We start from the raw sequence: 19,034 nt of genomic DNA on the forward strand, positions 1-19,034 counted from the left end.
TTGGTCAGAACTGTTTCACATACACACACATACACACACACACACACACACACACACACACACACACACACACACACACACACACACACACACACACACACACACACTTTCCAGGATGGGTTATTATACCTTTGTAGTGGTAGAACATCCTTTCTGTCTTTATGGTATTGCCTACTAGTGATGCCAGTCTAGCACACCGGGTACACAATCACTATCCTTTCATAAAATGAATCAACCATAATATGAAAATGTAATAGCTGTGGCGAAAACAGACAACTTTCAAAAAGAGGATGCCAACATTTAATGCCATAGCAATAAAGTACCAGTACCTTTAAGAACTAGCAAATAAATCACCAAAATAATTTACTTAATAAAAAATATTCAGCAAAACTAAAAACAACAAATATTTAAGCAAGTATATGATTGTACAGCAGTAATAGAATATATGGTTTTAAATAGAATACAATTGCAAAACAATAAGTACAGCTAAATGATTTTATTCCTACCACTAACTGGAGATTACTACAGTGTAACTATCACTGACTTTCTGTGATCATTCAGCAGTTGTAAGTGATATAGACAAAATGCAAATGTTTGAGTTTACTGACTCTGGAAAACCAGGCATTTCTCTCTTTCCTCTGATGTCCATGTAATAATCATTTACTGCTTTCAGGCTTCTCATGTCCATTAGTCTAAACAAGAGAAATTGCAGTTGTCCTGGCTCATCATTTCCTTCAGGTTAGAAATATGTAATTTGCACAGATTTTTTTCACAGCCGTAGCTAAGTCAGTTGGCACCCTCTGATACCCCTTCGACCCAAAGTTGAAGACTTACAAAAATATACTCAGTACTTTGAAGACCAAAGAAAATCCTCAAAACAGTAAAGATTACTCCTACTTGTTCACTGCTGCACTTAAAAATCCACCAAATAATTTAAGAACAAAAAATCCTCCAAACTGCAAAGAGTGTTTCTACTAGCTCCCTACTGCAGTTGATAATAGCTACATACATTAATTTAAATAGCCATGATATCACCTATGGCTGTTTAAATGATGTCAATATTACACTCTTGTCTGGCAACTCTTCTGAGATGCCAGTCACAGGCCCTAACAGCTTGCTCCTGAGGCAGATGCCCTCATTGTCCTGCCATACCTGAGGTACTGGATTATTTTTTTATTCCTTCTTAAAACAAAACTGCTTAGGTTACACATAGTTCTACACCAAATAGATTAATACAGATTTTGACAGCAGCTAGTGTGTATATATGTGTGTGTGTGTGTGTGTGTGTGTGTGTGTGTGTGTGTGTGTGTGTAGGGAAACAGTTCTGTTCTAGTACACACAGCTGCATCATTACTGAAAGAACAATTTAACATTTTCACACGTCTATTCCTCACTTTATTGTCTCTTTCTTGACAGGGCCATCTTGTTTGTAGCAATGCATCACTTTTGAGTCTTTCCATATGGATTTGTGAATGTATTGTACAAAACAAAATGATCTGATATCTCCCTTGCAGCGGGACAAAAGCATACTGCTGTCTTTTCTCTGTGTTGGACATGCTGTACAATTAGAAGAACTAAATTAATTTAGTGTTCATATCAAGCACACAAATTACATAACGTATGCAGTTGCTCATCGTTTTAAGCATCAACATATGGCTCATAGGAGCAGAAAGTAATACAAATAAAACTTTTACTGTGAATTGAGCTTGTAAAACTCAGAAAAAGCAAGGTAAAATATGACACTGACTGTACATTTCAATTAATTACACCTATCAAAAGATGCACAGCCCCTTTATATATGCCCAAACCCATTTTGCACGATGATCTCTTAACACAAGAATGAGGGAAGCATATAAAGTCATTCTCTTATTTATTTTCTTGTTAAACGAATACTGCAGAAAATTATATTTTTTTCTTCTTGCTTTTTGTTGTGCCTGTTTCTGTGCAATGTTCTTTATTACCTTGAATAACACAACACAGAAGTACAGTTATCCAGGGAGAGGTAAAATTCTTCATGAAAAGTGTCCCAAATTTAAAATGATGTTGCTGTTACACTAAGAATTGTCCAGGTACCTAAATTTACTAGCTCCTGTGAAAGTGAATAGCACTCTAACACTTGAATCAAACCTACAAGCAATGTTACAGTTCAGTAAGAAGAAACATGTTAAGCATAGTACATACAAGACAGTACATGACTTATTTCTGTAATTTTCAGGAAGAACATTTTCAAAGATCTTTCCCAGTCCTTGAGGTCCAGGTCCAAAATCTTCATAATGTGTATTACAAGAGTTATTTTTAGAGGTATACATTTAAGGCTACATATAAAGCATATTTTGCAGGAAGGTATTTTGTCATCCATTTGTATTGTCACAGCTCACTGTGTAAGGTAACCAGGTGTGCAGTTCCAGGATATATGGAACACACATACCTGTTAATAGCACTAATTAAAGAGGCTTTGTCGGGTGTTACAGAAATTAGCTACTATGCAATATTCCTTTATTATTAAACTAAATGAAATCAGGACACAGTGCCTAAGCATTAAGCCATTTACCAGCCAATGGATAATAGTGGAGTAGCTGTGCCTGGCTTAAAAATGTGTTTTGCACATTGTATACTGGACCCCCAAATTTAATGTGGTTCCCTTATGTTGCACTGAGAATTTAGGCCTGAATCATACCTCTCAATCTCTTAACACAAGTCTAGACAAAGCCAAAAACAATGGGGACAAAGGGCAAAAAATAGAGACAGATTTTAAATATTGCTCTTATAAAGTTAAAAAAGTTGATAGAAAAACAGTTTTTGTGTTAGCATGCAATTTTCTGAAGGATATGAAGTCTGAAACTCAAACGTATGTCATTATTTTGTGACTTCAGCCTTCAATGGTTTGTCAGAAAACCACATATTTTATGAGGAACAGACCAAAAATATGAGGCAAGTATCTAGATAGTTGAGAGGTATGGCCTGAATGTTTATTTCATGCATGGTGTTACAACAAAAGAATTAACATAATTGAGATATTAAAAGCAAAACTGAAAGAAGCTGCACATTACCCGCATAACAGTTAACAGGACACAAAACCCGAAAACAAATGTAGAATATGCCAATGCATGAGTAATCAGAGATATATAAAGTCCTGCAGCATAACACATAAGTGAGCAAGATGCTTTATGCCTTGCCCATAATACTGCTTTATCCCAATGATGAAATTTTTAACAAGCAGATTCATACTCCTAGCAGTTCATGATACTGAATGTTGTAGAAATCATTCAGAACTGTTAAAATGATATCCTTCATTGATATCTAACTTTCCATATTGAAAACCTATATTTCTGCCACGTAATAGAGGAAACAGTTGCAACAAATTGTAGTATAAATGTACTGGCTGACAAAGTCCCAAAAACAAGGTGCTTTGTGTTTTTAACAAAAAAAAAAAATCAAGAAAGAAGCTGAATTACTATACCTTTCAAGGGAACTGAGTGATTATCTTTTGTCTAGGCACGCTTTCTTTCTCTTTGATAGGTAAATATTGTTTATCTCACATGAAACAGCATTCTGTGGGGCAGCTGTTCCCCTTCTAGTATATTAGCATCAGACTGATTGTTCCTTTGCACCTGTGATATCAAAGTCAGTGAAGTAATTATGCTGATGACAAGGTGTAGTGTCAGCAGAAGAAAAAAGGTAGAAATTACTTGCTGAGTCTATTCTATGCAGCTGTACTGAATTATCCCATAGAAAATCTGATGAATAAACTGAACAAGAAAAAGCTGCCTACATGCAGACCTCTCAATCATTGCTATCTGCAGGCCTGATTTACCCCTGCACATGATGCATCTATTTTTGGAGCTATGTCCCTATATTCAGGCTCGATTTACCCCTTCACAAATTTTTTTGAATCCCCCACATCACACTGAATTTGAGTAATCTATTGAAAACCATAGTACATGGTTAACATGCTAGTGGCACTAATAATTTAAAGGAAGAAGACACACATCCTACATCTGCCTTTTTCAGAAGCAAAAATAAATGACCTTGTGTGGCAGAATTGTACAATGGAGTTCATTAAAGTCTGCAGATTTTATATTGTTTCTCTGGTAAATGTCCTTACATTGTTCCACCACTTTTGTCACTCAGTTTTATAAACGTGTTTCTGAGTAGTATCCCACATTCCTACCAGGAGTGGAAAGAGTTATGTATTCCTATTCAATTTTTATGATAATTAGGTATCCAGATTTTTGACTGGATATATATACTTTACAAGGGCCTTTTTACCTGTTTTCAATGTCTGCAGGCTGAGAGGCATGCCTACATGTAAAGATATAGCTGACCCAGTAAATACTGTATATCTGTTACTGATGTGTTATGGTTCATTCAGTCTTTTATTGACTGTAGTGCAGATTTTAACTGCTGGCACCAGGAAACCTGTGCTTTGCCATACAGTGAAGTTAGCATAAAATATCATGCCTTGTTAAAATGTTATTAAAACATTTCAAAATAAGTAGACTTGATTAATCATATAGGGCATTATGCAGGAACTATAAGTCTGGAAGAGTTGTACAGCATAGCAACACCATGTACTATTCTGTGAGTTAGGAAGTAACAGAGGAACAGAAGATACAGCATGGGGGTTTAGACACTACCTAACCCTAATTAAATGTGTAGCTAGCTCTGTGTTGTAGCTCTGGGATATAAAGGGATAACACCATGTCTATGATCCAGGTGACATGAGTCCAACTACTGGCTCAGGCACCTGTTAGAGCTTGCCAGGTAGAAGAGGAATGATGAGGCATCAGTCTGTTCACATCTTCTAGCAAAGGGAAGGGACATGCAGAGGGATGTAGCCATAGTGAAAGACCCTGCAGTGATACTGGAGCAGAAATGGAAGCCATGATACTGTAAGTGGGTGGGCATAAAGAGACATGTCACCACGTAGGTGGGGGCCTTGCCTTTGTGGTGCCATTGCATATATACCTAATGACATCAAGCTTACAGATTAGTGGAAAGTAGGCCTAAATGAAAAAAAAAATCACAAGTTGCAGTATGATGACACCTTGCCTTACCTGATAGCACACTTAAAGCACTTTGGCTCACATCCCTTAGGACCTGACATGGGAGACTTGGCAAACCCCCATGTGTTTGGGGTCTACCAAAAGGGAGTACCTCTTGGTGCTTTTTACTCAGGGGGTCATCTTGGTTTGTGGACCTTAGAATACAGGCTAATTATGGGAACTGGCAGTGGGGGGATCCAGAAGTCAGTGCTGTCTGAAAGCAAAAAAAAGTAATAATAATAATAATAATAATAATAATAATAGTAATGATATAATTTAACTGAATTGTTGTAGTGGGTAAATGACCACTTCTAGATCCTTTTCAGTCACAGCGTTGGATACAATAGCAAGTGTAAAGGTAGCATACATGTTCACACACAGACACCCAAATACACGTGTACACTCACATGCATACGTACACATGCAAACAACACACACACACACACACACACACACACACACACACACACACACACACACACACAAAAAACACATCATATCACTCATACACAAACACACATACTGCACAAACACAAGCACACACACATACATAAACACAAAGGGAGAGACATAGAATTTAGCTGTTTCATACCTTTATCACTTTTGATGTATTTCTGTATGTCTCATCCATAGGACCCTGGCATCATGACATTGCTTGCAGCTGGTTTTCCTCATCAAATCATTTTTACCAATTAACAATATGCAAAATGTTAGGCATAGATGTGCCACAGTTGAACTGGTTTTCCTTAGAGGTGCCTCTAAGTGTGCTAGCACTGCAGCAATGAGTTTACTGATATGTTATGTGATATATTGACATACTGTTTGAAACAAAATTTTATTTCTTGCACCTACTGATTACCTGGAGAGACACCTGCTTTCCTCTGACCCCACATTAAGTGGTTAATCAAAATAAAAGAATAAATGAATGAGTATAGAATTATATTGTCTTGCTTCTTCTGTTTTTTGTTTTACTTTTATATAGCTATCTATCCATTCCTCCATTTTCAAACCTTATTTAATCCAGTGCCAAAGCCTATCCCAGAATGCAATGGGAATAAGGCAGGAAAAATCCTGGATGACATGCCAGTCTATTATAGAACATTTGCACATTGCAGACACAGTTGGGAGCATCTTGGAACACTTTCAGCTCACATATTCATTATGTCTTTCAGATGTGGAAGAAACTAGGACTCCAACAAAAGCATTCTTGAAGATATGGAGGATATGCAAAATGCTCCAACTTGAAAGTGAACCCTAGAAATAGCTGCTTTTTTAACTTCTGTAATTTAGTAGTTTAGCATATTATGATCACTGTTATATTGTGACTATTCTGTTGTGTAGACTTTTCATTAATCCAGTCATCTAGTGCATAAATACAAAAGAGGGTAATAATTATTTCACAAACAACAATCAGCAAAGCATAATGTGTAACAGAATAGCTTAGATAGATGTAAAATATCCTATGCCATTCACTGGACAAGCATAAGAACAATGCTCTTAATGCAGTGGTCACATTGTCACCATTCTTTATAAGTAATACTATTCATCATGGGCTACCATTTTCAAAAGAACTGCAAAGGGCCTAGTGAAACCTATATGCTTATCAAAATGGAAATTTAAAAATAAATAGATATGGTTGAATGGCATTATAAATAAATTATATAACAATGCAAGTAAAAAAAAAACTCTTGAAGTTGGTTATAACTTCTTTACCATATACAGTATCAAATTATACAGTTTTTGATCTGAAAAGAGGGTTACTTTTATATTTTATTTTGATGGTAAAGATGGCTCCTTGAAACTTTTCTTGGAGTTGAAAACTCCTGTCATGACGACATGAAATACTTAGTTCACAATTCTTCACTAGTTAAATTAATCGATAAGCTATTGTATTTCTATACCAAACTTATCCAAAGGAGTTTCTTACTTCCTTCAAAAACAAGTTATCCCCTAGGACTTGCAGGTTTAAGGTCTTTTATTGAAAAATGATGCATCTGTTAATGTAGTAGCAAATCCACAATGTAAGTGAGAAGCTGTTTTTCTAAGGAAGTAAGTTGCTTTTGCTTACCCATAATGCTTAGCAGTTGTGGTAAATCATTATCCAATACCCACTATGGCATCAAATTATGTGTGTATTTATACAGAAAAATTGAATACACAATGAAAATGAAAAATCATCAACACACTATAATCTTCATTTGCTTGCAAAACACTTGCAGCCTGAAGAGTGTAACTGGGAATGAATTTAATTGTAAAACAAAAATGCTTTAGAACATGACCAATACACTTTAGCACCTATGAAGTTCTCATTTTAGTTACCTTAAGATCAAATGTAAGCAAACTAGTGAAGATCTTAAGGGGAACTATTAGGAAACTCAAAGGTGAATTTGTGTCTTTCGGCTTTTTCCTGTTAGGAGTCACCACAGCGGAACTCCGGTCCGCTAATGATTGGCAGTTGATTTTTACATACCGGCTTGCCAGGCCTGATGCACAACCTTCAACGAAGGTACGCCCATTCACACATGTCTCCATGCAGAAGACGCTCTAGCTGAGAATAAAAACGGACAGCGTCTTACTGTGAGGCGACAACGCTACCGCAGCACCACCACCGCAGTTCAGGAAGGTGAATATGAACATAAAAAAGCCAATAAAACAAAATAACTACAAATCTTTCTTTATTTAACTATGACAGAAAGTTAAAGAGTGTTGGGAGTTTGGCCTAATGGTTAAGGTGTTTCCTTACAAACACAAGGTACAGAGTTTCAATCTCACAAGGGATAATGGGCTAGGCTTAAAATGGCCCACAAGGGCAGTTAGCCTAGTATCTATGAACCTCTATAAACCTATTAAGAACTAACATCCAACAATGTTTGGAGCTAGTCCACAATAATATTACCCACACTGTCCCAAATAAAACATTTAATATTTTAGCTGACAAATTTAGTGCAAATTTTACTGTGTTCACAGTTTTGCTGTTCCATATATTCCACAATCCCAACCCCTCCCCCTACATGGAACAAGGCCTACCAGCCCTCTCAAAAGCTAAGAACGCCTCATCCTTAGGCCTAGATAAAATACATATTTGCCTGATTATCATTGCCAAATATGGCCTATCTGAAACCCTATGTATCCTTTTTAATGTAATCCTGCTCACTGGTTACATTCCCAAGGCCAAGAAAACAGCCATTATAATGCCATTGCACAACTGAGGCCAAACAACAGACCTTAGTAACTATAGACCCATTAGTCTCACTAGCCTCATATGTAAAGCTATAGACTGCATTATTTCAGATATCATTAATATGAACATTAAAAAATCAGTTAATCCTGGGTCCTCATCAAAGGAAGATCCTGCCTTAATTTCTTTGAAAAAGTCAGTGAATGATTGGATAGTGTTTGTGATGTACATACAGCATATGTAAACCTGACCAAGGTCTTTGACACTATTCTCCATGCAGGCATTATTGAAAGACTTATAAATCTGAAAATAAATCCTTATGTGGTGTGCAGAATAATTAACTGGTTGTCTGACCAAACCCATGTCTTTAGAGCTACAGATGCAAAGTCTGAAAGCAAATATGCTGCAAGTGGTATACCACAGGCCTCAGTGTTGGGACTTTTCTACTTGGCATCCTCTTCTCAGACCTACTGACCAGCTCTCCTTGACTATGGTTATCTAAGTTTACAGATGACTGTAAATTGCAAGTTGTCATTTAATCCTCTATTAGCTCACAATTGTTCCAGCATGAGTTAGACCCATGTTAACAATTGGTGCAATTGCAATGGTCTCAAATTAAATGAGGAAAAATGTAGCATAGTTAATTTTGTAAACAATACATTTTCCCATATCATATAGGTGACACACCCCTTCAGCCAGAAATGGTCGTAAGAGCTCTAAGCATGCTTGTAGAAAATTCATTGCTTCTTGACCATCATGACATTGCAGTAGTTAGGAAAGCATTCTATCTGGCTCATCTAATTTCTAAATGCATCTCCTCTAGATCCAAGGAAGTCTTAATTTCCCTTTAATCATCTCTCATCAGACCCATTAGTGAATATAATGCCTCTTTTGGAATATATTTGCCTAAATGTGTAACACAACTTGAGTCACCTCAGAAGTCCCCCCACAACTTCTTCTATTAAGATTTTTATTATTCAGTTAAACTGTAAAAAACAAACAACTGATTTTCTAAACTGATAGACAACAATGTACAACTATTAACAAAATATTATGTGCCAATAAGAAACAGAGATACTAAAAATTAATTTTGGATTCATGAAAATAAGATACAGTCATTAAATTCTAAGAAAAAAAAAATATATATAATTATATATATATATATATATATATATATGTGTGTGTGTGTGTGTGTGTGTGTGTGTGTGTGTGTGTGTGTGTGTATGGGTCTAATTTCTTTGACCGAAACACCATTATTTTGAAAAAAGAAAGTACAACCTTACTTTCAGGAAAGTGCACTTCAATGAAAGTACACTTTCGTGAATTCCGGTTCAGCGAACTGGTAATCTAAATAAAACAGAGCACTACAGTGGGGATAAGGGAATATACCTGTTTCCTCACTGTAGTGCAATCCCGGAGTTAGTATATTTAATGTAGTGGGGGTGTGGGGGGTGCAGGGGGACTTGCCCTCCTGCAAAATGGAGTTTAAATTGTTATTTTTGATTTTAATTGCTGGTTTGCCGAACTGGAATTTGCGAAAGTGCACTTTTGTTGAAGTGCACTTTTGTGAAAGTAAGGTCATACTTTCTTTGTTTGAAAAAATGGCATTTTGATCAAATAAAGTAGACTCATATATATATATATATATATATATATATATATATATATATATATATATATATATATATAAATATATATTACGGATCTGTGTCAGATCGAGTTGTTTTCAGAAACTCAAAATTCATGTGGAAGAGACCCTATGATCGAGTTTCTGAACACTCAAATATCAAAAAAAAAAAAAAAAAAAAAACAGAAAATCATTATTTTTAATTTATGCAGGTGTCAAGCCCTGCACCCCCCACACCCCCTGCAAATTATATATGCCAACTCCAAGATCACACTACAGTGAAAAAAAGGATACATTTCCCAATCCTCTCTGTACTGTGATCTCCATTCAAAAGCATTGCATTTTCAAAAACTAGATCATATGGTCTTGACCATATGAATTTCAAGTTTCTGAAAACCTGAACAGGTGACAATGATCTATACATAAATATATATATATATATATATATATATATATATATATATATATATATATATATATATATATATATATTTATATATATATATACATATATATATATATATATACACACACACACACACACACACACACACACACACACACACACACACACACATATATTCTTTTAAATTTGAAATAATTTATTCCATTTAAAAGTAATTTTACATACTTCGATATACTTAATGGCAATTTCTCTGAAATTTGACCATTTCATATTTTCCTGGTCTGTCCAGTTTTTATTATAGACATTTTAATTAACACACAGACAACAACCAACATAATTTGGTCCTTTAAATTTAGGTTAGGTGGAGGAATATGCATAATCATAAAGTTAGTATGATATACGTTTTCTTGGCAACCTAAAAGTTGTAATCTAGATTTGAGGTTAAACCAGGTTTGCTGTGAGAATTGTGAGTATAAAATAGCTTTTTATGAGAGACATATTAATTATTCAATACAACTGATTTGTGCAATGATTCAGGTGCAACCTCAGGATTATTTCTGAGCCAGTAGGGCTAGAATATATATATATATAGTACTAGAATTTAGTTTATAAGTGTTAGATAAGGGTTTAAGAAATTGCAACGAAGAGATCAATTAATTAAATGATACTTTTTAGATTAAATTATTTAAAATCAAAATTATATTTTGAAGATAAATTTGATTTAATACAGGTAAATAATCTTTAGGATGATTTAAATTAATTATAATATTTTCTGCTGAAAAATGTTCAGACTTTAAAAAGTCAACAATTAGAAGATCTTTAGTAAGAGGAAAGGAGGATAAATCTAACATGAAATTATTGATTTTTAAATTAGTTTTGTTAATAGGCTGATAAAAGGTAAAGGTGTCATATAGCTTTGTTTTTTTCTGTTTAAATATGGTAAGGCTTGAATATTGTATTGAATAGCAGTTAAATGTTTATGCCAAATTTTTGCCCAAAATTACCTTAATTAATCTAATAGCATTTATAATAATATACAATATAAAGAACTGTGGTAAGCCTGGACCTCTCTATTTTTGGGAAGAGTTAATTTGTTTTATGCTACATTAATTTATTTAGGTGACCATATAAATTTATTAATTTCAGAGGTGATATTTTGAAAAGAAAAATGAGTGACAAAATTTGGAAAGAAGAGTTAAATAAAAACAGAAGGTTTGGAAGGATATTTGTTTTAACTATTACAATTTTTCATAAGAGAGAAAATTTTATTCATTCCATCTAGTATTATCAATTTGAATTTTAGACCATATAATAATATTATTAGAGATCATCTTAGATTGATCTTGGTCAAATTGAATACTTAGATGCTTTATGGAAGAATACATTTTTATACTGAAATATGAAGTATCTTTGTGGTATAAGGAACTGGAATTAAGGGGGTGAATCATAGATTACTGCAGATTTAAGCTTAGTTGGAAAATTCAGAAAATGTGTAAATATTATGAATTATGGAAATGCGAGTGTTAAATATCATCTGCAAAGGCAGTAAACAATAAAGTAATATTATACATGTTTAGTGTATGATAATAATGTGTTAGCATTAGAAATAATGTTTTTTTATACAAATTAAATATAATGGGCAATCTTGTCTAGCCCCATTAATAATATAAATTATATTAGAAATGTTTATTAATATAAAGTTGAGTAAATACATAGGAATTTTAATACTTTAATAATAGAAATAGGAAAGCCAAAATGTATTTATTTATTTATTTATTTATTTATTTATTCCAGTTTGGTGACCGGGGAGGTCCACTGGGCTTGAGAGCCCATTTTCAGTGGAGGCCCAGGGAGAAAAGCTCCACATAACTAGTTACATAATAGTTTTTACATTGTTAAGTTGTTAAGTTGTGAAGATTTGCAAGTTACATAAACATATAGAAATTCTTCACATTGATAAGTTACATATCATATTGAAATATCACATGAAAGAAATTCTTTTACACTGCAAAACAAGTTGCATAAATATATAGAAAATATTTTACATTGCTAAGTTGTATATTAAATTGAGATATGACATGAAAGATTCTTTTACAAGCATTCAGTATGGAGTTGTAAACAAGTTTTTAAAAGGAAGGGAAGTGGATAGAGGAGGAGTCTAATACTTGGTAGCTAAGAAGATTAAGTAGCTATGAAAGTACTGAAATTAGAGTCAAAGAGTGATAAGCTAGGAGGAGATAGCTTATGAGTTGCAGTTGGAGTATGTCAGTAGTTTGAAAGGTAATGAGTTTAGCCAGGAGAGAAGGAAGGGGGGAGTTTGGGAGGTATTGGGTGTGGAGTGCAGTTACATTTTCTGTGAAGAAGCAGGTAGGAGTGAAGTAGGCTTTTGAAGGTATTTAGGTTGTCACAAGTTCTCAGGATAGAGGGCAGGGCGTTCCATTTTTTTAGCTAGGATGGAGGATAGTAGAAGCTGACCAGCAGGACGCTTTGGTCTGTGGACAGTAATGAGGTTTTGGTGAGTGGATCTAAGGGGTCTTGGGGGGCTGTAAGGTTGGAGGATATTGGATAAAGCCGGGCAGCTGTTGGGTTGAAAAAGTAATTTGTGGGCTATGACAATTTGAAGGAAGTCTAGTTGATTGGGGAGTTCAAGCCAGTTTATGGTTAGTAGGGAGGAGCAGTGCTGGGAGGAGGCTTTTGCATTTGTGGCAAACCTGGAGATTTTGTTGTAGCATACTTCTAGCTTGGAGGTAAGGGTTGAAGATAGATTAGTAAGCAGAGGAGCGCCATAAAGGAGAGATGGGAGAAGATAAGTTGTGGCCAGGGTCAGTCTAGTAGAGGGAGAGAGGAAGTGATTGTTTCTGTATAGAAGGCCGAGTTTTATGTGGGTTTTCTTGATGTTGAGTTGGATATGGGTATTAAATTTTAGGTGTTCATCAATGGTGACCCCCAACATGGGTATTAAATTTTAGGTGTTCATCAATGGTGACCCCCAACAGTTTGGCGGAGGGAACAATATCAATGACAGAGTTGTTGAGGCTGGTAATTTGAAATGAGTGTTTGTCAATGTGGGTAGATTTGGAGGGAGTGAAAAGGAGACTTTTTGTTTAGTTAGCATTTAGTGAGAGGTGGTTTTGGTGCATCCATTTTTCAGTGGATGAGAAGGCGGATTGAGTTAGAGATTTGTGTTCAGTTTGGTTGGAGGCATGGCAGATGAGAGTGGAGTCATCTGCATATTGGACAATTTTGGTGTTAGGAATGCCTTTGTGAAAATCATTAATAAAGATGTTAAATAGCAGAGGGCCAAGAATAGAACCTTGGGGAACTCCTGTGGGTGTTGGAAGGAAGGAGGAGGAGGATTAGCCCCATTTCACTGCTTGGGACCTGTCAGAAAGATAGCTGGAGAACCAGGAAAGAGTTTTTATGGAGATGTTAAGGTTAGAAAGATGGTTAAGTAGATGGGTATGAGAGATGGTATCAAAGGCTTTAGATAGATCTAATAAAACGGATGAAACTAAGTGACCAGATTCTCGGGCTGAATTGATAGAGTGTAGGAAGGAGAGGAGGGCTGTGTTGATATTGTGTCCTGGGCGGAAGCCGTGTTGGGTAGGAGATAGAAGTTGATGTTCAGTTAGGAATGGCATGAGTTGTATGTGAATGCATTTTTCGAGAAGTTTCGAGATGGGAGAGAGGATGGCAATGGGGCAGAAGCTAGAGAAGTTGTAGTTTTTTCCACCTTTGTGGAGAGGAAGGATAAAGGCAGATTGCCATAGTTTTGGTACATATGATTCAAGAAGTGATCTATTGATCAGGATGCTGATAGGGAGAGCAACACTGTCAGAGGCAATTTTTAAGAAGGATGAGAGAATGTTGTCTGGAGCATTGGTGCAAGGTTTTAGTCTATATAGAAATTTCTTTATGAGGTTGGTGGATATTGGTTTAAGTTCAAAGTTGGGGTGGGTGAGGTGCAAGCTTGGGAGGAGGTTGGTAGGGTGGTGTTATTTGGGAAGGTTTTGCTCAGCTCAGCAATGGAGGAGGTGAAGAAGGTATTGAATAGATTCGCAATTTCCTGGTCAGTTTTGCTAGTGTTTGGACAAGGGTTTTTTGTGGTACCTGGCTTGAGGAGGGTATTTATAGACTTCCAGAATTGTTTGGGGTTTTTTTGTGTGGTTTATTTGTAGGTGGTTGTAGTATGATTTTTTGTCTTTAATGACTTGTTTTTTGGCTAGGTTTCAAAGCTGTTTATAGTTTAGTAACAGTTCAGGTTGTTTATGATGGTGGTAGCTTTTCCAATATTTGTCTCTTTGTTGCATAATTGTTTTGGTAGCTTTAGTGAGCCAGGGTGCTGTTTTGGCTTTAACCCTTTTGGTTCGAGTTGGAGCTAGGGAGTTTAAGATGGAAAGGAATGCAGAGTTGAAGAAATCTATGGCTTTGTCAAGAGGCAGTGTTTTTAGAGGGTTCCAGTTAATGAGCTTAAGGGAGGTAGTGAAGGTGGAGGGGTTAAAGTTAGTTAGGTTATGGGTACGAAGGGGGTGGTGGGGAGTATGGGGAGGAGGAGGTGGCTCTGTGGGTGAATGCAGGGAGTGGTCACCTAATGGGTCGGGAGTGACACCTGATGTAGTGGTTCTATTTGGGTGAGACACTAGTATCCAGTCTAGGATGAAGCTGGAGCGGTAAGTTTTGTTGGGTCTAGTGATGGTGTGAATAAGTTGAGTAAAATTGAATAGGTTAATAGACAGGGAGGGATTGGGGTCTATGATTTTTTGCCAGTCAATATTTATGTCTCCCAGTATGTATGTTTCTTTCTTTATATTTGTGGAAGTCCAGGAGAGGAAGTCTTCTAAGGTATTGGTGTTATTGCCGGGGGGAATATAGAGGGAAATGATGCAGATACTTTTGTGGTTATTTAATTTTAGCATGCCAATTACTAGTTCAGCATTATGAAAGGAAGGAATAGGATTTTGGAAAGGTGTGATACATAGGTGATTAGAGTAAAGTAGAGCAACTCCACCACCTCTTTTATTTAGGTGGTCAGATCGGATGCATTGAAATCCGGGGGGAGGAATTCTGAGTCAGTTATGTGTGGTTTGAGCCATGTTTCAGAGATGGCTACTATGTCAGGTGAGTTATGGTTGACCCAGGCATGAAATAGAGTAATTTTATTAGTTAAGCTTTGGGCGTTGATAGTGAGGAATTTGAGGTCTTTGATTGCAGGTTTGTTATTGGAGTTGTGGTTATAAGTTGGAGATGTGTTTGGTCCAGGGTTAGGATAAATGTCACCTGCTAAGAAGAGGTATGTAAGAAGATGTATTAGTTTTGTTGGATTTTGTTTGGTTAGTCAAGGATGGGGGGATGTGGGTTTAGGTCTGTAGAAATTTGAGGGGAATATGGAAGAGTTTTAAAGAGAATAGAGAGGTGGGGTGAAAGGTGGTAAGAGAGGCAAGAGATGTTGTGGAAGTGATTTGAATGGTTGGGGTTTGGAGTTGAAGGTGGAGGGTGTAAATGTAGGGTTGTATAAGAGGTGGCATGGTATAGAGGAAATAGAATGAGGAGAAGAAGTGTTATGGGGGTGAGAGTTGAGGAGTAAAAAGAGGGCATTTGTGGTTGAAGTTTGTTTTTAGGAGATAGAGGTAATGGAGGTTTGATGGAAGGAAGCTGAGGTGATGTAATGGGGAAGGAGTATAAGGACAGGTGTGATTGGTGGAGAGGGAGGAGTTATACTGTTGTGGGATTGGGCGTTGAAAATGGGGAGGGAGTAAGGGATGACAATAAATGACTTCATTTCAGATTAAATGACTATGACAAGGAACAATATTACTATACAATTATTAAAACACTTTTGATTTTTATTCGAGTGAGGTCAAAACAAATTATCTTAGGTACTGTTTTCACAACTGTCTTACTGTGGCAATTTCCATCTTTTTCTTCTCCATGGTTACCTCATTAGTTCTGACAAACCCACTTAAAACAGAAACAAGAAAGCAGTGAAATTATCTCCTTTGCTAGCCATAAGGACAAGCTAGAATTCAAGAACTATTAAAATATACCAGAAGTACCAAATATGGTACAGAAATAAAAATTAAGACAGTACTGTGGAAGCATACTGCTAACAGTCAGCCAGCATCTATACAGAAAGAAAAAGTGCAAACATGAACAAACTAAAATGGACCAACCAATCCTTTTCTGGGCACCCTCATCTAAATCAGCAAAATATTCACAACCACGTCTTTGTATTACATTCTACTTCCATATGTTGCAAAATACATTTAATCTGTCTTGATAACAATTACAGTAATTGGTTAAAAAAAACAAAAAAAACTTTTTTAAAAAAATTATCTTTAGTCAAGTTTCACAAAAATGCTTTACATTTTAAGGTTAATGTAACAATGTTGAAAGAAATATAAAGTGCAACATTACAGTATGTGCTGTGATAAATCTAAAAATCAAACAAATATAGTACAACAGCTTCAAGAATGTTGCAGAGAGTGGCATTTGTCCCTATTTCCATTAGAATACTCTGAATTATGCATACTGATTACATAGCTAATGTAAGTATAGTGGCTCAACAATTACTACCACCAATAGCTCTGATTAAAGAGATATTCAAGTTTTAGCAGTTTACCAGAAAACAAAATTAGTCCCGAATTATAGTTTAATGAAAATCTAAACAAGGCAACACTGAGCATACAACTAAAATAAGTGTCTTAGCCAAGTAAGAAGTTCAGAAAGATCATATGCTCAAGATACACAGAAAACGGAACATTGCAGATGGTTAAAAATGATGGGAGGTTTTTCATTGCAGAAAGGAATATGGCTTCATCTGAGTAAATCCTTCATTTTTTATTCTTGGGTTGGGCTGCCATGTAAAGTGCTATCAAACAGTATACTGCCCCACCGACTGTCAGAGCCATAGTGGTCCGGTAAAGAAGCTTGTCAGGAACTCCTCGTTTTAAATGTACTGGCACACCATCTGGTCTCTGCAGATATTTTACATAACTTTGGTGTTCCTTTGGCTTGCATTGATTACATACAGAAAGATGCACTACAGTCAACAGATGGCCTGGAAAAGTCTCTGTAAATCAGGCACTCTGTTGATTCCCATGTACTGAGAAGACTCTGAAACTGGTTTAACGGGTGTTCCAAGAATGACAGGTGATGCCTCAGTCACAGCAGCTGGTTTCAGACCCTGAGGACAGTATGCATTAGCAAATGAAGCACCAGTCAACGTCTGTGTAAAACTGCTGAATTTATAATACATTTTCACACAGATTGTAAAACACACTAACAACCTCACAGACAACTGCAAATATACATTTTAAATTAAGAGGATCAATTGTTTTTGAAGCATCAACAGCTAGGGAAAAACTGTTGTAATTTAATGCATTAGTATACAGTTATGCAATTTCTTTAAGCATGGTCTGAGGCTTGACTATGTTTTAAAAAGCCCAACTGATATAACTGAAGAAAAAATATGTTTTACTCTATTAGTGAGGCTAGAGGTATACATTTTTAAATCAACATTAATAAGGGAAATTGGATGATAATTAGCTGTGTGATTTGAGTCTTGGTTTGGTTTTAAGATAGAGAGTGTTTCAGAGCCACTAAGATACAGATCTAAAATACCTTGATTTTTAATAGCATTGAATAGTTTTAGTATTATTGGTGAAAGTTGAGATATGATCCTTTTATAAAATTTTACATAAAATTTATTAGGGCTGGGTACTTTATCTTGCTTAATGCTTTTAATAGTGCCTTTAATTTCTTTGAGGCTAAATGGTGCATTTATTAAATCAATTTGTTTAGGGTTGTAAGTTTAGGGTAAACTCTGCAAAATTTTATTTCATTAAGACAATTGTAAAGATCATCTTCATCAGTATTAAACTCATGCTTCCCATATAGTTGTTGAATATGTGACAGTAAAGATTTGAATTACATCTTTATTATTATGTATCAATGGTCTTCATGCTTAAATGTTAGGTTATATATGGAGGGTTATTATTATTTTTGTTATTTTAGTAATAATTTTATATGTAGATTGGGCCCATTCAGAGTATAAAGCATTACATCTGGTTTCAAATCAAGAAATCTGTGAGGTATAAAAGTGTTAAGATCTTTCCTTATATTTAAAATTTCATTTTCTATATCTGAATTGTGTTGGGTTAACTGTTTTCTGTTTGGTTTAGCTTATTTTTTCAGCAAAATATTTGTCTCTTGTTTTACTAGATTTTTTTTTTGTTTAAAAAAGGCTTTATTTATAAGAATACCTCAACTGCATTTTTAGTGTTGTCATTGAATATCTGTGGAACTATCCAATTTTAAGAATGAATTATCAAATTCTTGTAGAAAAAGATTTATTTCATCTTTTGCATTCTGATTATTCAACATGCTTGGGTTTAGAGTCCAGTTATAGGTATTATAATTATGAATTTTAGAAATAGAAAATATATATATTATCTTAGAATGATTATAAAAGTATATCATCTCTGTCTTAAAACCAATTTCTTTATTAATAATTAAGAAAAATCAATTCTAGAACATGAGTTATGATATTTGGAAAAAAATGAGAACTCAGAGGTTGCTAACTAAAAAGGTCAGTGGCCTCAAACGTCTTAGTTATCAGGACAGACTGACAACTCTCTCAATGTGCTTGTTTTCTTTCAGACTCCTTCATGTAATCTGCATCTAGCTTTTTTTAGCCATGAAAGATCCAACCCTATTTGACCTTTTATTCTTTCATACAACAAAATAGTTCCTCAAATACTAGGTTAAACGGATTAAATC

General features: G+C 35.4%; 1 protein-coding gene across 1 annotated transcript; it reads right to left on the reverse strand.

The window, feature by feature from the left end:
* Positions 1 to 17,057: 17,057 nt before the first annotated feature.
* Positions 17,058 to 17,523, reverse strand: LOC122801797 (cytochrome c oxidase subunit 7A-related protein, mitochondrial-like). Its single transcript, XM_044071406.1, has 2 exons — positions 17,314 to 17,523; positions 17,058 to 17,230 (listed from the first exon to the last, which is right to left on the reverse strand). Exons 1-2 carry the CDS (start codon positions 17,509 to 17,511, stop codon positions 17,087 to 17,089), a joined length of 342 nt encoding a protein of 113 aa, XP_043927341.1. The 5' UTR covers positions 17,512 to 17,523; the 3' UTR covers positions 17,058 to 17,086.
* Between the last annotated feature and the right edge of the window lie 1,511 nt (positions 17,524 to 19,034).

This window comes from Protopterus annectens, chromosome 1.part0, assembly GCF_019279795.1.
Source record: "Protopterus annectens isolate FY-2018-M chromosome 1.part0, PAN1.0, whole genome shotgun sequence".
NCBI classification, from domain to species: Eukaryota; Metazoa; Chordata; order Ceratodontiformes; family Protopteridae; genus Protopterus; species Protopterus annectens.